At 32.1% G+C, this 25,173-nt stretch overlaps 2 protein-coding genes across 2 annotated transcripts; both read left to right on the plus strand.

Moving 5' to 3' along the window:
- The first annotated feature begins 690 nt into the window (after positions 1 to 690).
- Positions 691 to 1,629, plus strand: LOC127539649 (olfactory receptor 1052-like). Its single transcript, XM_051963890.1, has one exon. It carries the CDS (start codon positions 691 to 693, stop codon positions 1,627 to 1,629), a length of 939 nt encoding a protein of 312 aa, XP_051819850.1.
- A 10,525-nt stretch (positions 1,630 to 12,154) lies between these two features.
- Positions 12,155 to 13,126, plus strand: LOC127540029 (olfactory receptor 1052-like). The gene has a single exon (XM_051964554.1). It carries the CDS (start codon positions 12,188 to 12,190, stop codon positions 13,124 to 13,126), a length of 939 nt encoding a protein of 312 aa, XP_051820514.1. The 5' UTR covers positions 12,155 to 12,187.
- The last annotated feature ends 12,047 nt before the right edge of the window (positions 13,127 to 25,173 follow it).

The following is a 25,173-nucleotide window of genomic DNA, read 5'->3' on the forward strand; positions in this document are numbered from 1 at the left end:
GTTCTATTTTACAAAATTGAGGCATTTGATAAGGGATTTGCAGCTCTAAGATTTTATACTTATATGACAAGGTCCAATTTAGTGGAATATTCCCATTATCCATATAATTTTCTCTTTTCAGAGGCAATATCAAAAGATCTAGCAGAAGGACAAAGATGAATTTCAGATTTTCCATTTATACCATATTTCCTTTCAGCAAGTCAAAGAATCACAAAATATAAATTTAGATGACTTTATAGAGATTATTTAGTCCAATAACCTCAATATACTTCAGTATCTCCTATTTGGTTGTAAATTTTGCCATCTATAATATGACTATTCTGTACTACAAGGAATCTATTCTGGGAGAGGTCAGGGAAATAAAGACAGTAGAAAGATAACTGTCTCTGAAATGAGAGAACAGGGGTTCAAAAACATCTTGGGTTCTTTCCCCCAAATTACTCTATTTCACTAGACATCACCTTCTTCCGTGACAAAATGAAGACTGATTGGCTTCTGAGATCTCTTCCATATCCATGATACTAAGATCTAAGATACTCTCCTGGTCTAAAGTCTATGCAATTTTTCAGTGAAAAAACATTTTATCTTGAGGAGTTGTAATTATTGTTCACAGACTTTTTTTTTTTCTAATTAATTCTATTTATTTTTGTTTTTCCTTCCCCACAGTCATTGTCATGACAAATCAAGTGGATGGCCAAGGAAAATTTCACAGTGGTCACAGAGTTCCTCCTTTTAGGACTGACAGATCATGCAGAATTGAAAGTGTTTCTCTTTATGCTTTTCTTGGTTATATATGTCATTTCATTGATTGGGAATCTTGGAATGATTGTATTAATTCAAATCACTCCCAAGCTTCACACTCCTATGTACTTTTTCCTCAGTTGCCTGTCCTTTGTTGATGCTTGCTATTGTTCTGTTTTTGGACCAAAAATGCTTGTCAATTTCTTTGAAGAGAAGGCAACCATATCATTCACTGCTTGTATTGTGCAATATTTTCTATTTGTGGTTCTTCTTACCACTGAAGGATTTTTCCTAGCAGTGATGGCATATGACCGATATGTGGCAATTGCTAATCCATTGCTTTACATGGTGGTCATGACTAGGAGAGTGTGTGCCATCCTGGTCATTGGGTCATGTATAGGGGGAATGATTAATTCCCTGACACACACAATTGGTTTAGTCAGATTATCCTTCTGTGGGCCAAATATCATTAGCCATTTTTTCTGTGATTTGCCCCCACTGCTGAAGCTTTCCTGCTCTGATACTTCCAGAAATGAATTGCTGCTCCTGATATTCTCAGGAGTCATTGCCATAATCACTTTCTTGACTGTAATCATCTCTTATATCTTTATTGTTATTGCCATTCTCAGGATCCACTCAGCAGCTGGGAGATACAAAGCCTTTTCCACCTGTGCTTCCCACCTGACAGCTGTGACATTGTTCTATGGCTCCATAAGTTTTAGCTACATTCAACCAAGCTCCCAATATTCACTTGAACAAGAAAAAGTGGTTTCTGTGTTTTATACAATGGTAATCCCAATGCTTAATCCATTGATTTATAGCTTAAGAAATAAGGAAGTTAAAGATGCTATGAAAAGGGCAGTAGAATTGAAACCATCTTTCTGTTAATGTTAGAGGTCCTTTTTTGTCCAAAAATGGCATAACATCTATTAGAGTTCTACAAGTCAAATATTGGAAGCAATGACATTTTAGAGCTGGTAGATACATTATAAAAAATGGAATCTAGAACACAAGACCTGGTATTTTGTCAAAACTCAACAAGTAGAAGTCCCTGCAATTTTTTTTTTTTAATTTTCAGAACAGAAAAGGGAGATATAGAAGAGAAAGTGATCCATCTGTGGTCACATAGCCAGTTGTAGAGTAAAAATTAGAACTATCTAATCCCTAATGGCTAATACCTTATCTTTTCCCTTAAAAGTTGAATTCTAGGCACTTGCAGCTCTAATATTTTATAATTTGTTCTTCATTATTTTATCCCAATATCTATGTGAAGTAATAAAATTTGGGGTTAGGAGCATCCATATAGGACAATATAATATTTTTTTAGAAATATAATAAATTATCTGACTTTGAAGGGATCTTTGAAAACAGAAAACAGAATTTTTGGGACTTCGCTGTATCCCAAAGGTTATCAACTGCAATCCTTTCTTTTTGCTATTAGTTAAATGACTTTTCCAAGTTGGCATGATCAAAATAATTGTGATAGACCAAGATAGTCTTAAATTTTGGCCAATAACTCTTAGATTATATTTTATACTGACCACTGATTTATACACAAACTTTTCAATTTGGAACTGCATATACAAGAACTTTGATTCTGAATTGACCTGTCTAATCTAAATGCTTATACCAATTTACAAAAATAAAAGGTTTTATAGAATATTAAATGGAGAAAGAATGTTTTATTTTATAGTACAATTTCCCAATGATATTAATATAGTTATTTTCATATTAGAAAAAAAATTATAAAATAATATAGAGACCCCAATCTGAATAGGATTTCAGAGTAAGTTTTAAAAGAATAAGAAGGATAACAGACATTAGAATCATCAATATAGCCTTTTTATAAAAGAGGAAAAATAAACTGAGAAAGGGAAAACTACTTAACCAAAATCATACAGTTACTATAAAAGCTACCAATCAATTTCCCAGATAATCTAATCTAAATCCAGTATTCTATTCAGTATGCTAAAGTTTTTTTTTTTTTTTATCTTGGAGTCCTTTGACAATTTGGTAAAATCTATGAATAACTTATCAGAAAAAATTGTTTTTAAATAATTGAAGGAAATGCTAAATTTCAATTAAAAGTTAGTAAAAGCAAAGATGTATTTTTTCTTCCTCCATCAAATCTGTAGACACCATTGACACTTTCCCTTTAGTATGCTGAATATTTTTATTGTTTTTAATAATCAATTAATCATCCAAGAAAGTAGATTGTGAGGTTTTTATAATACATATAATATCAGGAGTCTATAGTTCATTCAATTCCTTCCTGTTCTTTGCCCCCTACCATTCATCTCTGTCTCTTCTGTCTCTTCAAATGATACATAATCAGTGATATGCTATAACTAATATAAATATAAAATTAATACAAATTACAAAACAGAAATTTTGTTGTTGTTGTTATTAACATGTATATTTGTTTTTAACCTATTCTTTAATTCCCCAATCTATTCAAATCTCCTAGATGGAGCTTGCCATGACAATTACGGCTGTCACTACTATTACACTCCTCAAAGTTTCTTTGACCCTTTATATATGACATCATCCATTTAGAAAATAATCAATACTGCTTTACATTGCTAGATATTTGCTATAATTATAAGATAGCCTTCTTTTATAGATTACAAGCTTCTTTCAAAAGAGGACTATTCCTTGTATTTGCTATCTTTCCTATAATAATTCTTTCCCAATCAAGTTTTTCAAGATCCAAAAAAAAAGTGTTTTGTCAATACTTGTTAGAAAATTTTATGATCATACAGTTAATATTGCTGGGAAGACTAAAGATGATTTGATACAGCACTCTAATTTTATACAATAAAGAAAACAAGGAACAAAACGTTCAAGTGACTCACTTAAAGTGAAATAGAAAATAACTCAAGTCAGGTTCTGCAACTGCAATTCCAATTTTCTTTTTTACATGTTACTAATTTCCTTGCATTTGGATATATGTGGATAGATATTGGATGTATATTTGGATATATGGAATACTGAATATATAAAAGATAATGAATGAGTGGATGGAGTGATTATAGTATGATGTAGTAGAAGACAAACCAGATTTGCAATCTTATGTAACACATAAGAGTACTGGCTTCTTCTTAAACTGGTGAAGTGATTATAATTATGACATCTAAATATGCTTATAGTCCAATACAATCAAATAAACATTTCTTAATTAAATACTATGTACAAGACACTATGTTAAACTCTATGAATATAATTAATAAAAATAAATGTAATCTTCACTCACAAAATTACATTAACATTTTCCTGCCCTCAAGGAGTTTATAGTCTAAAGGCAACATTATGCTGTTAAGAAAAGGAAATAAGCAATAAATAGTCCCAAACTGATTTTTTCATATTATGTATTCTACCTAACATCAGAGTGTACAGGAGTTTTATTGTCAGGTTCTTAATAACTCTCAGCTGAATCTTCTATTCCCCAGTTTTGCTTCTGTGACTTACAATGATTCATCTTGTTATGCCATTTGTAATCTCCATTGGATCTACCAACCACTGAAAAGCACCTTCTATGATACAGAGTATAAAGTATGATCTATTTAATCAAGTAGAGGAGTTAGACACAAAAAGTATTTCATAATAAAATACAGAAGTATAGTCATTCTATATTACAATAGCATGGAGTCTTGAGGAAACATCATTGGAGTCTCATTTTCCAAATCAAGAAATTCAAGAAACTCAATTTGGTATCTCAAGAGTTCCTTCTAGGCATAAACTTTATGATTTCTTCAGTTCTACTGTTATACTGGGTATTGATTTATTTGAAATAAATTGTTCAATTCAATAAATAGCTATTAAATATGTGCCAAATACAAAATAATGTTAAGCAGGAGACCTTTAAATAATACCCAGACACCACATTCACAAATATTATGGACAATAGACATTAATAAATACATTTAAATTTTTGTAGTACACATAAAATGAATAAAAGAGTTTCAAAGGTGGAAGATGAAAGAACTCTGAAGGTAAAAAACTGAAAAACTGAAAAGGTAAGAAAGTGTGAAGAGAAACTGGAGACAAGTAACATCATGGAATGGAAATACTGATGAATCAAGGGAGAAACCTCAAATAAGCAAAATTAATAAAGAGGTAAACTAAAAAAACAGGTTCAAATATATTAATTGGAAAAAAAAAGAATTAATTCTTCCCGCATAAAAAACTATGAAAAATATAATACCATGAAAGACAAGTATTTTATTTAAAATTACACTTCAAAAGGAATTAATAAATTTAAGAATAAATATTAAGGATTAAATCAGTTCATAAAGCAGAGAATCTAAAAGTGAAATAATGAAAACAATGAAAGATTTTAGAATATAACAGATGAAATAGAAATTCTCTCCAAAGAAGTAGAGTCTTTTAAGTACAATTAAAACAATTTAGTACTTCTTAAAAAAAAAAAAAAAACTCAATCTATGGCATAGGTTAAGGACACAAAATATAGAAAGAAAATAAAGTAACTTAGTGGTAAATAAATTCAAAGAGGTCAAATATGCATTTGCATACACACATATATAATTTTGCATATATATACACACATAGATGTGCAAATCATGCATGTATTTATACATATGCCTATACTTCTTTGAATCACATCAGCTATGTATAAATATGAACACACACACACTATATATACACACACACACACGTGTGTGTGTGCATTTGCATGCATGTATATTTATATGAATATATCCTTTGTTAATGGGCAATATTGGGGATTTTATTTCTTGAATATATGTATTTGTTAAAATAGCTTGGTTTGGATTTTCAAAGAGGGACTATTTGTATGAGGGAGTATTTTTGTTAATTAAAAATATCAATAAAATTAAATTTAAATCAAAGAAATAGAGACTGAAAAATAATATGATAGATTTAGGAGTCAAAAACTCAATGGACTGCAAAAATGCAGATATAAATTTTGAAGAAGAGAAAAAAAAGTTTTTAAAATTATATTAAAAGAACATCCTGCATTCTACAACAGACTAAAAATTGATCTTGCTGATTTAATTCATAGAAGCCTAAAATTAATGGTTTTGAGATAAGAACAATGGCATGTATATTGAACTTCAGACATTTAATAGTTTGGACATAGTGAGGACATAGGAAAGACACAAAAATCTCCAAACCTCAATTTTTTTTTATTCTGGAATATTATAAGGATTCTTATACAACTGACTTCATAGGTTTATAGAAGGGAGAGCTTTACAAATATTAAAAACAAAAACAAAAACAAAACAAAACAAAACAAAACAAAAAAAAAAAAAAACCTTTCAACATATAATATCTTTTTGTGGGAGTAAACAGCTAGAGAAGTGTATTGAACAATCATTTCAGTCATGTCTGACTCTAGTGGTACAGTAATATTTGAGTTCCATAGGAAAATATTATCACAAATAATATAGAGAAGGAAGAATATATTTATATTACCAAAGCTAAAAAAATAAATAAATAAATAAATAAGGGAAATAATATACATGATGACTACAGCAATGTAATATACATGATAACTACAGCCTAATTTGAATATCATGAATTTTAATGACCCAGGTTTTGGGTTTAGCTTTGAATGAAAAAAAAAAAGGTGGGGAGGAGGATTTATTTCCCTCTAGTTTTTGCAGAAGTGGAAGACTATAGGAATGAAACACTGAATAATGTCAAACTTCACTGATATGATGATTAGTTGGCATATTCATTCAATTTGTATTTACTAGTTCATTTAACTATAAATTTACTTATTGTTATAAGTGATATCTCACTGGGTGACTATTGGAAGTTACACTGATTCAGCTACATATTGAATAATCTTCTGGTAAAGGAGATACTAAGTTTTCAATTTTCAGTCTCACTGGCTGTATATCATATTCTTATGCCAACAAATTGTTATATTCTTCCTACTTTTGGGAGGAACTGAGATTCAATGTTCCAACCCCTTTTGCTAAGGTATCTATATAGATTGTCTTAAAGTTACCTATAAAAGCCGTACCTACTTTGAAGACATTGCTAATCTTTAGTGAACAGATGGTCAATGTTATTGTTACCTGACATGCTTATAATAAATTTCTTTTAATTCTTTTTGTGATGAACTTTGTCTCATTAACCAGGGGAAAAGCCCAAATTTCTGATTTTCTTTTCAACATAACCAAGGGAAAAATTACTAGAGAGGAATGATGAAGAATTAAGAGTAAAAAATGATAAAAAGAATATTTGATTCACAAACACTCAAATTAACAGAAAGTCAACTAAATATATGTAATTACTAAAATAAAAGTTAAACAGTAATTTAGGATCTCACATTTGTGTTCTTTTTATATTTAAAATTTAAAACAATGAGAGAAGAAAATGAGCAAATTCTTCCTTTTTCCACCCATCTTTAGTATACACCTGTCATCCATACTTTCTTGTGGCTCTAAGCAGGAGTAGAATGTTCAGGAGATACAATCTCTTAAAATCATTTAGATAATTGGGTATGTTGAGAGTAATCAATAGGCCTCAAACTTATTGGTGAGTTAGGTGAGTTGACTTCTTAATTGGTGGTGGAAAAGGTGATGAGAATAATTTTCCAATGGTCTCAAAGGTAGCTGAAGAAGGCATTGAGGAGTGCTTAGAGCTTGGTCAGACTCAAAGACACCAAGGCCAATCCATTACCATTATTTTTGACTTTTGTTTTCCCATAGAACTTCCCATTGTGACTTTGGAAGACAGATTAAGATTGATGACTTTATGAACTCTTCCTCACATTCAATTTACACAGAAGTCAAGACATCATCTGGTGATGACATTAATCCAGACAGAAGAATAAATAACAATTGTCTTGATCTACCTATGAAAAATTAAAATTTTTTCAATTATTTAGATCTGACTTTTCATGTGAAAAGTATTTTGTAATTGTATTCGCATATTTCCTGGGTTTACCTTAACAGATAGATATCTAGTATGCCCCTCTGGAGCTTACTTTCATCATCTGTGAAATAGAAATAATTATGTTTGTATTTACTGCCCTGCAGAATTATTATAAGAAAAGGATTTCACAAAAGGAAATTTCACATATAAGTATGAGCTACTCAATATAACATAAGGGAAGTCTTCTATGTTACCAATGAGGAAACTGAAATTTACAGAATTGAAGTGGTTAGAGAATATATTCCCTTTTTCCACCCACCACCAGCTCCATAGGGGCCATGCACTGTTCTTGTTGAGCTGTTACAAATTGTGGATCACATAATGATGTGTAGGAATCCTTAATGGCTGGAACAATTTCACATACTAACAATAAACTACGCAGATGGGTGATTTTTTGGATAGAGTGCTTTATCTGGAATCAGGAAATTTTTGTTCATGTCATAATCAATTTATTGTTACCCTATTTGAAGTTTTCTTGAAAAAGACATTGGGATGGTTTGCTACTTACTTTTCCAGCTCATTTTACAAATTAGAGAACTGAGGCAAGCAGAGATAAATGACTTGTTAAGAGTCACAAAGCTAGTAAGTATCTAAGATTATATTTGAAGCCTGTTGTTCCTAACTCCAGATTCAGAGAATTATCCAAGGAGATGTGTAGTGATTACTGTTCTGCCTATGCTTTGATCTATAAGTGAGCACGAGCAATATTCCCTTTACTGGAACTGTGAAGATGAAGATGATGATGATGATGATGGTGATGATGTTAATGAAAACAGTGATGATGGTGCAAAAACCTCACTGAATTTTAAATGTTTATTTTTCTCAGTGATTGCTGATATTGAATTAAATTTTTTTTTTGAAAAATATAATTCCAAAAATACTGTTAAAATGTCATTAATATACCTGGAAATGGTGATTGTGTTTTCCTCATACATTTTTGGATTACAGGTAGTATTCTATTCTTTCTAGTAACAAGGATCTTTCCCCCTAGAATTCTCAGATTTCTGAGATGAGCAAATATGGAACAATTTTCTATGAAACTGACAAAAGGTCAAAAGACAGAATTACCATAGTTTCAATAAAAGTATTGTTAAAGGTTTATTCCCAGATCCAGCTCTGGTTCTCTTAAAGGACAATTTAATTATCTGACATATGCTTAAACTAAAACCCTATACTTAAGAGGGTCACTGGGGATTTCATCCCTGAACAGCTCTATGCCAAATATAAAACAAAGGCATCACCCAAACATAAGGATACCAGGAAGGCAGGCTAAGTCTCATCAACAGGTAGGTTATTAATATTTGTATAAATAATTCTATTGGATTTTATGTAAGTTATTCGAGATTACTTACAGTCTAATAAGAAATATTTCAAGCAAAGAGTAGTCAATTAAAGAAGATTTTTGACAAGCATTAATACATTTTTTAAGTTAAAAGCTGCAATAAGACTTTTGAAATACATTGTCTTTGCCTTGATAGAAATTTTGAGTTGATAGTTTTTTTTTTCCCCATATTATAATGTATAGACATTTTTAATCTTAAATTACTGGAGATTTTGTTGAATTAGATTATTATTTGGATAAAATTTAAATAGTATGTAAATGATAAAATTTTACATTATGATTGCTAATATAATTGTTATTATTATTTCATTAAGGTATTTTATCATGATTTTCACAGTAACATTTCTGAAATGTAATGAATTCCACGTTGTTACTGTTATTTTATACGCTCTTAAATATCAGCCTCATGACCTTGGAAATAAAGGGGAAAATATGAACATTAAATATCATAACAATAAATATTTAATTAAAATATTATTATGATATTATAACAATAAATATTTAATTAAAATATTATTATGATAGAGGTTGATACCTTTATCTTTCAAAGTGTTTGGGATGTATTAATGGCTATTATTTGGATACAATCAAAAGTTTTATTTTTCTTCAAACACACCAGGGACAAATCCTTTAGTAATTAATAATAAAATAAAGTATTACTTTATTACTTAGTTTCTTATTTAATAATTCTATCAATCTATCATATCAATGATGTATGTGTCTTTCATAATGCAAGAAATAAAGAAAAGAGAGAGAGAGAAGGAGAGAGAAAGAGAATGAGAGAGAGACAAGAGAGCTAGATGGAAGAAAGGAAGGAAGGAAGGGAGGAAAAGAGGGAGGGAGAGAGGAAGAAAAAAGAGAAAGAAATAATTTCACCCCTTCCACATGTGATAAAATACCCACAAATTATCTTACATTCATCATCTATTACCATGGATATAATAACCACTTGACAAAAACAATTTACTGAGAACTGACTAAACCTGACCAGTTTTTGATTCAAAAGTCAATGAATTGCTTGGGGCAGAGAAGACATTATCATCCCCACTTCCAGATTTTTTTTTTTGAATATCCCAAATTATCTTCTCACCAGAATCCCAAGCTTTTTTGGAACAATTTATTGTGATACAAAACAAATTATTTGGTCACCAACCCCAAACCTGGCCATTCCCCCTAATTAATACCTTTCACCTGACTCATTCTCTCTGCATGACTTCTCCCACCTCCACCTCCACCAATCTCTCTGCCTTAGGACTTTATAGAAACCTTGTTCCCAGCCCCCTTGTTGGATACCCCAACACTTATTATGTGGCAACCCAAGCTGCATCTTTCTTGCCTTAATTAAAAACCTTAATTTTGTTGTATTGTCCATTTTCATTAAAATTAAGGTTGACAAATTAGCTCATTTTATCCTCACCTTTCATCTAAACTGTTAACAGCCCCTAGATGTCCCAGTGCTACCAGGTTCCTTCCTTGCTGTTTTAACCCTTAAAGTAATCATCTTAAGAAACAAGGCTGAGAGACCCACTGCCTCAACTTGTCAGTTAGGTTTCCCCTCTTCAAAAAATTAAAACCCTCTTAGTATCCGAGTCCTTCACATGATGAATCATTTTAGAGTTGAGCTAAGATACTCTCTTCTCTATGAATCTCTCTCCAAACTCTTCTTTCCAAAGCAAAAATTCACAAATTTTCTTATTTTTAAAATCTCAATCTAAATCTTATCAGGTCAAATCTTCTAGTTGACTAATCCAAATAATTGTTACTTAAGGAATAACACCATACCATGAAAGTGATGTGAAAACAGAATTACCCCTGGCTAGAGATCATTTGGTCAATGCTGAATGGGCTCTTATCATCAATGAAATAAAGGTTTGGAACATATAGCCTCTGAATTCCTTTACAACTTTATGGTGGATGATTCTGTATAATCTTCTCTTCCTTAAGATGAATGCCAATTCCTAAATATCAGGAGCTATGAATTTTGTCATTTTTAATATCTGCATTCTCTGTGCTAAGTGGGTATTTACCATATACTAGAAATGAAATAAAGTATAGATTAAATTGATTAATTTACAGTTAATTTGGTCCAATCAAACAATTACTTTAATTAGGTATCCCAGAAGACCTCTTGTTTCAACCCAGAATTAGAAATCATTGGACACATAAAACAATCTATTATAATTAAATTGCAGGTTTATTCAATTAACATAGAGTGGTGAGCCTGTGGGCTGTTTTCCCTTTATCTTTGCATCTCGAGCACATGGCTCTAATTAGTTAAATTTGCTAAAGCCCTAGGGCCTCTCAGGCCATTATACCTGTTTATACCATTAAAAAAAATTGAATTGGTTCTTTTACATGAAAAAGTATTTTAACTTTGCATTGCAATGACTTAATTAAATCTGACTGATAGAGTGGAGTGATAGCTGCCCAGGGATTCAAGAACTTCAGGATTTGTTCCAGTTCTGTTACAAAGTTTTGTTTTCTGAATTTGGAATGATTCTCTCTGGGATTCAGTTTACTCTTCCAAGACAAAGATCTCAATTCTACCAATTTGTCATGTAGATAAATTTGACCCTATAGTTCATATAATAGAACTAGGAAAAATGAATGTCTATGTTTATCTGCAGATTATTCAGCAATCTTGTAATGAGAGATGGAGAGATAGAATAAAGTAGAATGAAGGAAGAGATATATTGGGGACACTCAGTGAGAATACCTATATAAGGTGTCTCTGAAGTTGGACACAACTGAAAAGCAACAATTTAAACTTTAATAGCCTAAAAAACATAAATGTAATTTTGGGGATACCCCATATAGTACTTTCAAGTTTGCCATACTTTATACACTTATCTTATCCTCACATTGAATCTCATTTCCTTCCTTCCTTCACTTCCTCTTTCATTAATTTTTTTCTTCATTCATCCCACTTTTCTGTCCTTTCCATCACTTCTATATTTTGTGAAAGTTCTAGATAATTGTGATTCACTATATAATTATTGAAAATGAATAGTAGCATTACTCAACTTATGCTCTACTTCCATGTGGATTCACTTTTTTTTTCCTTTTTTTTTTTTGTCTTTTTTGGTTTGTTTGTTTTTGGGTTTTTTTTGTGTTTTTGTTTGTTTGTTTGTTTGTTTGTTTTTTACCCTGGCAGATACTTATTTCAAAGTGACACAGATGACTGACAGGAATATCACGGGGATAATGGAGTTTGTTCTCTTGGGCTTAACAGAAAGCCCTCACCTACAGCGTGCCCTATTTGTGCCCTTCTTCCTGATATATCTGATAACTGTGGTGGGTAATCTGTGGCTCATTGCATTAATTGGCTCCAGTTCCCAATTGCAGTCCCCCAAATATTTTTTCCTCAGCCACTTGGCCTTCTTGGATTTCTGTTATTCTTCTGTCTGCATCCCTAAGTTGCTTGTGAATCTCTTAAGTGAGAGAAAAGTCATTTCCTACACTGGCTGCATCCTTCAGTTTGCCCTCTTCAGCATGTTCCTGACAACTGAATGTTTTCTTCTGGCAGCAATGGCCTACGACCGGTACATGGCCATATGCAAACCCCTTTGCTACCAAGTCACCATGACAACCAGCCTCTGCTTGCGCCTGGTGGCTGGCTCCTATTTGTTTGGCTGTGTAACCTCACTCACCCATATGGGAAGCTTGCTCAATTTGTCCTTTTGTGGCCCTAATATTATTAATCATTACTTCTGTGATATTCCAGTGCTCATTCATCTGGCCTGCTCTGATGTTCAAAGGAATGAGATTTTACTCCTAATCTTCTCTGGTATAATGGCAATAACTACCTTTTTAATAGTTATTAGTTCCTACTTCAGTATCTTACTCACTATTCTGAAGATCCCTTGTCCCCAAGGTAGATATAAAACTTTCTCCACATGTGCCTCTCACTTGACAGTGGTCACTCTATTCTATGCAACAGTGATTTTTACTTATTTGTGTTCCAATTATGCCCATCCATCAGATTGGGCCAAAATCGTGTCTGTGTTTTATACTTTATTGTTACCCATTCTTAATCTCCTGATTTATAGCATACGAAACAGGGAAGCCAAGGAAGCCCTGAGAAAAATGATACAGAGGAAAATACTTGCCCAATGACTATGAGTGAGCAAATAACATTCCAGAAGCCATCATGTCATTCTGCTGCTGAATAATCTCTATGATTGCATGTTACCTAATAAAATTAAAACAATTAAATCTGACATTTAAGGCTTTCTACAAGCTAGCCACAGTGTACTATGTTATATTAAGTTCCTTCATTGACTCGAAATTCACCATTAAAATGGGCTACTTTCTTTGCATTAAATTTATACCAAGTTTGATCACATTTTTACCTTTGCACCTAATGCTTTGCCTTCCTCAAAAATCTCTCTATCCATTGAATCCAGCTGAACTCTTTTTTATCCCTCAAGATCAATTTTAAAGATTATTTGTATTATTGTTTTCTTTTTTTCTCAACAAATAGGGATCACATCGTCTTCCTATCAATTCATAATACATGCTGTTGTGCCACATAATGTGAATTATATTTGAGAATACACGTTGTGTTACTATCTCCTTTCCCCATCATTTATCATTCAGAAGGGAAGAAGTGAGAAAAATTTAATGTTTATTAATATTTTGTGTAAACAGGCAATGCTATAGAGATAATACTTTGTAAACTATGTAAATATATGTATTTATAATATTTGTAATTTTAAGTATATATTAAAATATGTGAAGTACTTTAACACTGACACCTTTAAAAGCATTATATTCATTTATAAATACCTTATACATAGAATACTTGGTAAATAATATATAAAGTACTTTGTAAACTAGAAATACATATATATGCTCAATAGATAGATAAATAGATGGATAAAGAGACAGATAATGAATGGATGAATGAGTCAGAGGATAGAACACTAGATGTGGAGCCAAGAAGATCTGAGTTCAAATACAGATTCTGACTCATAAATGAATTGCATGATCCTAAATTAGTAATAATCTCTATGAATCAGAGGTTGAGTGATTTGATCTCTGCATTCTATAGCCTGGAAATAAAGTCATATAAAGAATTAAAGTTAGAAAAACATCTTTTCTGAGTTTAGATTTGGCCTTGATATGTGGCCGTGCACAAGTCACTTAATCCTGTTTGCCTCAGGTTCCTCATATGTATAAATGAGCTAGAAAAGGAAATAGCAAGCCCCTTCATTACTTGAAACAAGAATCCCCAAAAGGGGGTCCTAAGGTGTCTTATATGACTGAAAAAATGACTAAACAACAACAAAGGAGTATCATCCATTTTTCTGTCAACTTTTCTTTAATTTGATCAATTGTAAACTTACAACAATTTTGGACAACACAATTGTAATTTGCTCTGAACAAAGTATAGCAATATTATTGTTCATTTGTTTTAATCTAGGTATTCATTTCTAAAATGATATTGAAAACCTAAAAGTATGCAGAATATGGCAATAATGATGGTGAAGATCTTGACTCAATGCTACGTGAGGATCAGCTGATGTTTGGGGAAAAACAAAATCTAACTTGAGTTGCTTTGAAGAGGAAGGGGCAAACTCAGGATATATTGGGCTTCCTCTCATTACAGCTATTTACATCACCAGGTGGTCACTTGTTAGCAATGTTTTTGTAAGGATTCCTTTGAAATGGCATTGGACTAAATATCCACTGAGCTGCCTCATGGTCTTAAAACCCATAATTGTGCATTGCTATTATACACTTTAGTTTATACATATGTGTATAGGGGTCAGCTGGGTAGTACAATGAGGATGGAGTGCCAGGCCTGGATTCTGAAGGGTCTAAGTTCAAATCCAGCCTAAGATACTCTCTGTATTACCCTGGGTGAGTCTGTTAACTTCTGAATAAATTAATTTCCTAATATGTAAAATGAGGATAATAGGAGTACTTTTAGTAATATTTAGTAAGTATAGAGCTACTTACATTCCAGTCTTTTGAGGATCAAATGAAATAATATTACTTAGCACAGTGCCTGACATATAGGAAGTGCTATAAAATCATTAGTTATTACCTTATACATATGACAGTGTTTATTCGCAAAAATCATGTTGGTCATGTTCCTTACAGTGAATACCAAACAAATTGGCATATACCAATTTATACCAATATAGCAATCACCAGAATATACCAATTTCATATTGTTGAAATCACTTATCTTTCTTCACACAAAATAGTAGCTATTATATTGGGCTTAGTTGACTTTATATGACTAGGGAATCTCTAAAATGAAGAGGACTTCAGAGGCCTTCTAGCCCAAGTTATACATAAGCAGGAACTTTCTCTACATCTTCAAAAAGAGTTATCCAGATTTTTCTCAAAAGCCTCTTTCAACTACAGGGCAACCCACTATTGTCAAAAACAGAACATTTCACCTGTGGATAGTTTTTTTTTTTTTTTTTTTTTTTTCTTGCACACAGATTAAATAGATGTTTGGAACTTTGTGACAAGTGAAAAATGAAATAACTGAAGAAACAAAAGTACCTGCTGAGCATAGAGATTAAGCAGTGAATGCTATTTGCCAAACAAACTTGGACCCAAATCCCTTCCTCACCCTAGATCTGCACCCTGATAATAGGGAGAGACCGATTTTTAATACATCTAAAACAATTAACCACACAAGGCTAATTTTAAAAAGCCAACAATGTTAGGTAATCTGATTTCTAACTGGAAGAAAGATCAGGGACTTTCTAAATTCATTCAACAAAAGTGAACATGAGTACAATTCCATGAATTTGGATAAAGAGGTATCCCATTCCTTCCATATGTCAATAAATAGTCAAAGGAACATGAAAACTGATCAATATGGGGCATATTTCAGATGTTTGAAATGGACACTTATGAGAAGACTCCTTGCAGCAATCTTTAGATTGGACAGTATTTTTTTCCTGACCATACATACTATGACTAAATATTGAGTTGGCAGTACAATAAAACATATATTTTCAAAACATGAATTGCTTTTGAATAGTGCTTTCTTTTTCTTGAATGTGATATTAATTATAGGAACCTATATTTGAAGTTTATATTCCTCCATATTGAATTAAATTGAGTTCTATTTGAAGGGGAAAGGTCCCATATGCATAAAAATGTTTGTAACAGCCTTTTTTAATGACAAGGAACTGGACATCCTCTATCAGTTAAGGAATGGTTGAATGTTGTGGTATAAGAATGGAACAGCATATTATTTTTCTATAGGAACTGATCAGCAGGATGATTTGTGAAAGGCCTAGAGAGACTTACATGAACTGATGCTAAACAAAATGAGCAGAAGCAAGAGAACATTGGTACACAGCAACAAGATTATGTGATGATCAGCTCTGATGGATGTGGCTTTTTTTTCAACAATAAGTTGATTTAGGCACATTCTAGGAGACATGAAGAGAGGCATCTGCATCCAGAAATAGGACTATGGGGATTCAATATGGAATACAACATGATATTTTCACCTTTTTGTTGTTGTTGTTGTTTTTTCTTCTGTTTTCTTTTTCATTTTTTTCCCTTTTTGATTCTATTTTTCTTGTGTGGCATGATAAATGTGGAAATATGTTCAGAAAAATTGCCCATGTTTAACCTACATTGCATTATTTATTGTCTAGGGAAAGGGCAAGGGAGAGAGAAAACATTTTGAACACAAAGTTTTGCAAAGGTAAATGTTAAAAATCATCTTTGCATCAATTTTGAAAATAAAAAGACTACTATCAAAAAATAAAGTGGGTTCTAAGTGGTTCACAATTCTAGTCTGTCAAGACTTTCTAATGAATCTAATTAGATCATCTAACACCCTAACTTATTCTTGAAGTTTAGGTCATCATATGTTTTATAACACTAGTAGAATTTCAGACATTGCATATATAGATAGTTTTTCACTTTATCTTTGTAACCCTAGTATTTAACATTTGGATATAGATGGCCCTTAAGTCTTGGTTATATTAAATTTGATTGTATCTACCAATCTTATAAGAATGGGTTTATCCGTGCTAGAGTTAACAGTGCTGAAAATTTATGGATAAAGTACAGACCTATGATGTACTTAGAGACAAGGCAACAAGCAGAAAAATAATAGCTAATTCAAAGATACTGTGTATCAAGTACTATGCTACACATTAAGGACAGAGAGAAAAAATGTAATTATCTCCTCTCCTTAAGAGTTTATAATTTATAAAAGTAGATAAAATGTATAACTTGAAGTATATGCAAGATACTATATATTATATTGTGTATATATACATATATATTCATGTATATATATATACATATATATAATACACTCTCATATATATACACATATATAATATATTCATAGAACATAACATACAGATATGTAAATATATTTACATATGTATATATTTATGTATGTATTTATATAGATATACATATTTATACAATAGTAACTGCAATGTTTTATATGTGTGTGTACATATATATGTACACACACACACACACACACACATAAAACTACTAGCTACAATGTAATTTGTGGTGGCACATTTATTCCTTAAATACCTCAGTATGATTACATTACTTACAGTAAAGTGATGCATTTATAGATCAATAGGAGGGTGCTTATAGTTAATACTTACTCAGTATGATTGATGATATAACTGTTCTCTAGTTAGTACATGCTTAGAGTGCTGTAATGATGTAATCATACTGATATGGTCAGCAGGTTTCCTCTGGGCTGAAAGGCCTTATACCTTACCCAGAGTTCCCCCACTATCTGCAGCCCTCTACAATGAGCCAAGATAGCTTTACCAGAAATTAGGCACAAATAGTCCTTGAACATTTGGAGTGGTTATGGCTCTACATTTCTGCATCTCACAATTCTTTTGAGCTACAACTCTACTTTACTCATAGAGTACAGTGATTTTTCTGACATAGGCACATCATATTGAGTGGTCCTATCCCAGTGTCTCCCATGTTTCACAATTTATTCTGAAGTTCTCCAGAGAGCTTCTTGAGTGTTATTCATAAAACTTGAAATACTTAATTCCTCAAATAGTTGTTCCCAAAATTATAGTTATGTATTTATTGTTGTATATATTTTATTTATATTGCCTATTAAAACATTGCATTTATTTAGTAGAATTTAGTTCCTTGAGGGCAAGATTAATCCTAATTTTATGTTTGTGTTACCAACACTTAGCACAGTATGTGACTTGGAGCAGTCACTTTTAAAGTTTGTTGATTAAAGAATTAAGAAATGAATTTTTTTATTTATTTCACTTCATATATCTTGCATGATATTGCCCTCTTCTGGTTTCCCACATGTAATAACTGTCTAAATGTACAGAAGGCACTTAATCTGCATCTGTTTCAGTTTCCTAGAGTATAAAACGGGGATAAAAATATCACCTACTTTTTAAGTGATAGTTGTAAAAAAGTTTAGCATTCTGACTGACACATATTATTTCTTACATAAGTGCTAGTGATATATTAAAGGGAATAATATATATTCTTTGGAAGGCAGGGGATGACTAGATTGCACAATACATTAAAATTTATTTGATCCCAGAGGCAATTAGGATCACATAGATCAGACTGTTGGCTAGCTACTTAGTCCAGATCCTCAATACTAACATGATTCTAAACACTTTATTTTCCTTGAAAGCCTGAAAAGAGAACTTTGATGGTTATTGTTCATTGTATACTATGTAGTCAATCAGTTGAAATTGTGATGTGATAGAATAACTCCGAGCAGATTTACTAACCTTCCCTTAGGAGAATATTGTACTATTTACTTTTTAATTATTGTTTTTTTTTTTAATTTGAAGGAAAGCAAAGTTCCAATAATTATACATATATACATAAATGTATATAGATATAGATATAGATATATAGATATATAGATATAGATAGATAGATAGATTGATTGATCTGGGACATAGTGTCCCCTAAACAAAAAAAAAATTGATTTGATTATACTTGGGTTCTGGGAATACCTGGATAGTGTTGATAGGGAACACCATGTGTGAAAACTTTGTCTGCCAGTAAATATGGAAAGCACTTCTGAAATATGTATAATTTTAGACAGATGTCTGAGTATGGAGAGGTTGAATGGCTTACTAATGTACACATAATTAGCTTTTGCTAAAAGCCAGAGTTGAGGCAAGTTCTTCCTCATTATAGGATGAATAATTGATATATCCCTTTTGGCTTGCATTAAAATGTGGATCTTTACTTTTCTTCATGCAAGAAACACATATCCATGAATGTTATTTAAAGAAAAGACCTTTGGGTATAATTAAAATGTTTTTCTTTCATGGGAAAAAATCATATAATCAATTCCTTTGTGGGAAGATATTGAGAGATTTTGAAGTTTTTTTTTTTTTTTTTTTTTTAATAGCAAGAATCTAGATACTATAAAGACAATGTATGTAAATTTTCTTGATATACTGGCTGTTATAAATCATAAAGAGGAAGAGGAAAATGAGCTTAGAATATATGTTTTTCAGTAATTCAGTCTTCAAAGGCAAAGAAATTATTTGCTGTTTTTCTTAATCTCTACTCAGCTTTATAAAGCATGATTATATTTCCTTAAAACATCAATTAAATTATAGAAACAATGGTGAAATTCCAAATCAAATTCAATGTGAATAGCTCCCCAAACCATCCCCCTTGTCTTCAAAATCATCAACAACATCTTTCTATTTCTCAAGGAACCAACCTCCAAAGTTCTAATCTGAAGAAACCAAGCCTTTGCTGTAAGATTCAGTATTCAGAATAGTAGGTAAGGCAAATAAGAACATAAAGGGAAAATTAATGATATCTAAAAGATTGTGAGAGTTAAGTTTTCTTTCTAGCCACAGGAATGAAGTCATTAATGGGAAGGAAAAGAAAAAAAAAATTTGTGGGGGAGATGAATATTAGCTTCTGACAAGTTAAGCAAGACTTGGTTAAATATATGCTAAACAGAAACAATTGTGATGCTAGAATGATCCAAAAAATCTCAGAGTTTGGAAGAAATTTCTATGGCCACCAAATCCACTTCATACCAGAATTAAGACTCCCTGTTTCATCAGACCAGGCAAGTGACTTTTCAATCTTTGTTGAAGGCCTATAAAATAAAGGAACCAACTCTCTCCAAAGTCAGTCAATTCCTTTTTTTTTTTTTTTAATATGTTCCTTTTAATTTAATTATCAATTTAAGGAAAAAATATAGGCAATTCCACAATATAGTATATTAAAAATTCTGTAAATTATTTCTTCTCACGTAAAACCTAAGTGTTTTTCTGTGCAAATTTTTACCAGTATGACTTTTTTGCATCAAATAGCTGTCTCATATTTCCTTCTCATAATTTCCCTGAAATTTCTTTTTTAAAAATGATCTTATTATCCTTTTTCCCAAATGGTAAAACCTTGTAGTTTAAAAATTCCCAATTCTTTTAACCTTTCTTCACATGAAATAATCCACGCTGTCCTTATGTGGAGTCTCTCTTGATTATCAATTTTATTTCTAAAATAAAGATGAAAACCAAAGCAAATATAATGTACAAATTATAATTTAAGATTTTTTTCAAAATTAATAATGTAATCTCTTTGCAAGTGTAAACTATGTTTTACTTTTGCATTCCTCTTAGAGTTGTGCTGATAAATGTTAAATAATCAGATCTCCACATTCCTCCCCACAAAAAGTGTGAATGACACATTTTGGGGGTTAATTTGCATTATTAATAATTTCTTCATCACTTTATTAAGTTTTTATCATCATTAAAACAATAAATCAAACCCATTTATGGCATCAGTCAATTTTCAATAAATAAATGCTTACACAGAAAATGTGTCAAACAGCTCATTTCAACTTGCTCCATTACATGGCTGCCCATATCTAACACAGCAAATTTAATTCCATATAGATTATGTTCATTAAATGTTTATTAATTGGCTGAAGTAAATTAGCAATACTCTATTTACATCCATGTTAATATGATAAACATGCTTATAGTAACAGACAGCCTTATCTGCTCCAACCCCCATGCTCCATCCCAGCTCTTAGAACCTTCTCCTCCAAAATCACTTGCCCGGTAACTTGTGTATATCTTATGTGTCTAGATACTGACATCTTGCTTTTCTCAATAGAATTTAAGACCTTTATTATCTTTCTTTGTAACTCTAGTACTTAGTACAGCCTGGAACATAATAAAATCTTAAGAAATGTATTGATCAATTGATTATATGAATTGTTGACTGATTGATACTTGGGGTAGCAGAAGTGGAATTGGTCTATATGAGACATTTCATGGAACTCAAATAAGGAAATGATTCAACAGTGCATACCACTACCTGCCCAGGGATTTATAAACTTGATGAATTATCTAGAGGCATCCAAAAATATCTGTAACATGCAGGTCTAAAACCCATATCTTTCTGAGTCTGAGATTAATCCATGATCAATTCTTCACGCTTTCAATCTCCAAAACAAAAGCAAAGCCAAGGTAAGAGCTAGTTAATTACATCTCTACATAATTTTAAATCTCAGTTTTCAGATTTGGAGATAGTTCATTAAAAGTTTATTGGTTTATATATTTCAATCTAGAAGAGAACTAAGCAGTCATTAAGTTTAATAGTCTGATTTTAGAGTTGAAGAAAATAGAGTACATTAAAATTAGCATAGAATATTGCAATATCCAAGAACAATGGTAAAACATAAAGATCTGTTTTGTTTCCTGGCTTAGATGTGCAGGTTTTTTTTTTTTTTTTTCCTAATTCAAAGCAGAAGATAAAATGAATAATTGATTCAACTACTCTTGAACAACTGAATTTAATTCAGAAAGCATTGATTAAACTTATAAAATATTTGAGGAACTATTCAAAGCATTAACTACATAAAAGCAAAAATAAAATGATCCTAACCACTGGTGAGCTTAAAAATATGATGCTTAAGGTAAAGATAATCACAGATAAGTTCAAAATGGAATTGAAGCAAGTAAAAAATAATTTAAGCAAGATATTTAGCAAGTGGTACATTCGAAAATTGAAGGGTTATAAGGATTTCCAGAGGAAGGTGAGTATTCTAAACCTGGACAGTAAATAGATTATACAAAGGAATAGAGAGGAGAGCTGGAATTGCATGTATAACAAAAAACAACCAGAGAAGTGTGACTAGAATGGAGATTACCTAAAAGGGAATAATTTGAAATCAATTTATAAATGAAGGCTGGAATCATACTGTGGAAGGTTTATATTGAAATGAATGAAGTTTTTATTTGTTTATTTTATTTATTTGTTTGTTTTTTAGCTTTTAATTCAAGAAGTCAAGGAAATACTTTTTAAAAAAAAAGGATTGCATAATTAAACCTTTGCTTATGTGGGATGTGTTGCCAAACGGAGACATATATAATCAAGAAATCAGTAGAGAAGACTGCAACCCTCCAGGTGACAGTTTGAAAGAGGATAGTAGAATAGTGAGTGAAGTTGGATTATATGAATAATCTTCCTGGATGGAAGGAAGAAAGGAAGGAAGGAAAGAAGGAAGGAAAGAAGGAAAGAAAGAAAGAAAAGAAGGAAAGAAAGAAAGAAGGAAGGAAGGAAGGAAGGAAGGAAGGAAGGAAGGAAGGAAGGAAGGAAGGAAGGAAGGAAGGAAGGAAGGAAGGAAGGAAGGAAGGAAGGAAGGAAGGGAGGGAGGGAGGAAGGAGAAGTCAAGTTCTCTCTGGAAGAAAGAAAACAATATTGTTCCATTATCCTGGTTTTCTCCTGTTTTTCTACTACTCATGGATCATAGGAAATATAAATGGGAAGATATATGAGAAGTTAAAGGAAATACACATTCAAAGTCTGAATATTTTTCACAGTATGTTTTATGATAATAACTACATACATAAATGAAGAAAGCGATCTGTCCTTAAGAGGAACTAAATCTAGCAGATAATGTATGGTTACACAGACACACAAAGTAAATGATCATATCCTATTAGTGATGCAAAGGGAAGGAGAGATAACTTAGTAAGAGTAGGACAGCAGGTGAGTTACAAAAGGCTTAATAAGAGTGCAGTAGGCTCAAGATGAGCTAAGGAATAAGCTTAACATTTAAATCATTGGCAATCATTCCAAAACAGCCCACAGAGCAGATAGGAGGAGATGGGAAAATACAGGGATAAACACAGAAAAAAACTCTGAGAAATTAAGATGGTGCCAATGAATATGCTATAATTAAGTTTAAGAGACAAGATTTTGTGACTCCAAGAGGAAGCAATTAAGCTCCCTAAAAATTAGAATATCAGCAACTACTGTGTTGTAAAATATTTCATAGTGTAAAAGTTTTATATCAATACTCACAACAATTTACTTTATTGACACCCAGATGGAAACCAGAGAAGTATGAGAGTTCTTTCATTTAAGAATACAAAACTTAAATAAATGAATATGGGTATATGTGTGTTTCTTTTGCAACGTGGGCTACATATCAGATGAATTGTTTCATTTGGATTTATCATGTCTTTCAAAATAGACTGTAAGCTAAAGCTAGCCAGGAACTTTTGTCTCATAAATGTCCCAATAATCTGTTTCAGCATCTCACAAGAATAAATATTCAAATGTTGTTCAATAAATACGTGATAAATGAATGAAAGTATGATAATGGATAAATTAGATGATGATTAATTAATTAATGTTATCTAAGTCTGAATTGGAATCAGGAATATTTAGCCTAAAGAACAAAAGACTTAAAGGGATGATAAATAGCATCCCTCTCCTATGGAAGAGGAATTTAATTTATTATTGTCACCAGATAGTTTCAGGTTTTAATGCAGTATTTAATTGTATTATGAGCTAATTGCATTATGAGCTCTGTCAGTGCTTTTGTTGGCATTCAGTCATTTTAGTCGGTTTGACTCTTCTTGATATCGTTTAGGATTTTCTCAACAAAGATCTTGGAATGGATTGTCATTTCCTTCTCCAGCTCATATTAGAAATGAGGAAACTGATGTAAAAAAAGTTGTGACTTTCCAGTCTTGGCACACTATACATCACCCTACCTCTTACAGAGCAGCGACTATCTTTGCATCTTTTTGTATCCCCAACAGTCAACATATAGTACCTGGAACATCATAGGCACTTAATATTCTTTATTCCCATAGTAAATTTGAACAATTGGATTCTTTCTTCTTTGCTGGTTCATTTATGTATAATTATTATTATTATTCTGAGTACCTCAAACCCTAAGGTGGGAAATGGTGCCTCTGGCTTCCCTTTAACACCCCCCCCCCTTCTGCAAGTGCCCACAGCCAGCAGCTTCCCTGCCCCAGCGCTTCTGCATTCCCAGTGTGCCGATACCTACTCTTCCAGGATAGTATCTACAGCACAGCTGGGCCCGGTTTCCTTATCAACAGAGATTCCCTCATGTTGTCCATGTTATCCAGGAAGAAAAAGTTTTTGTGGCTCTGGCTGAGGCTCCAGTAAAACCCAGCCAGGTTCCCTTCTTGTTGACTATGCAGAGCTAGCCTGGACCCCCATTAATCTGGCTCATCAGTGTCTCTCAGACTGTTCCAGTAGGACCTCTGTTCTGTGGCAGGTATTGTTTCTTTGTTACCCATCTGTGTTTGCCCTAAGGCACAATTTTGTGCTGTCTGTGGGGGACATCTGGAGAGCTCATAATTTTCTTTTCTTCCAACATCTTTATAGAATCTTTTTTTTTTTTCCCCTGAAGCAACTGGGGTGAAGTGACTTGCCCAGGGTCACACAGCTAGGAAATGTTAAGTGTCTGAGCCCAGCAGATTCGATTCAAACTCAGGTCCTCCTGACTTCAGGGCTGGTGCTCTATCCATTGTGCCACATAGCTGCTTCCAGAATCTTGTATTGATGTAATATTACTGCTTCCTAGCCCTTCAGTTTCAGGTTACTGCATACATATTGAACATTTTAAAACACATATGAATTCATTCTTTTTGAAGTACAGTGCCTGAAATTTATTTCTTAGTGTCTTCACAAGCCAAATGAATATAATACATTCATCCTATATAATACAAATATTTAAGGCCCGATATACACTGCTTTATTTATATCCTGATATCTATTTTCAAAATTCCCTCCATAAAATATGTCCCTTCTTTAATATCTACCTTATCTTTACAGCACAGGTTAGTCGCTGGAGTCAAGAGAAGAACATGGCAGGGGGAAATCTCACCACA

The sequence above is a fragment of the Antechinus flavipes genome, chromosome 6 (genome assembly GCF_016432865.1).
Source record: "Antechinus flavipes isolate AdamAnt ecotype Samford, QLD, Australia chromosome 6, AdamAnt_v2, whole genome shotgun sequence".
NCBI lineage: Eukaryota > Metazoa > Chordata > Mammalia > Dasyuromorphia > Dasyuridae > Antechinus > Antechinus flavipes.

Bases quoted from the DNA above. Each gene is read 5' to 3' on its own strand.
- LOC127540029 (XM_051964554.1), top strand. From the start codon at position 12,188: ATGACTGACAGGAATATCACGGGGATAATGGAGTTTGTTCTCTTGGGC.
- LOC127539649 (XM_051963890.1), top strand. From the start codon at position 691: ATGGCCAAGGAAAATTTCACAGTGGTCACAGAGTTCCTCCTTTTAGGA.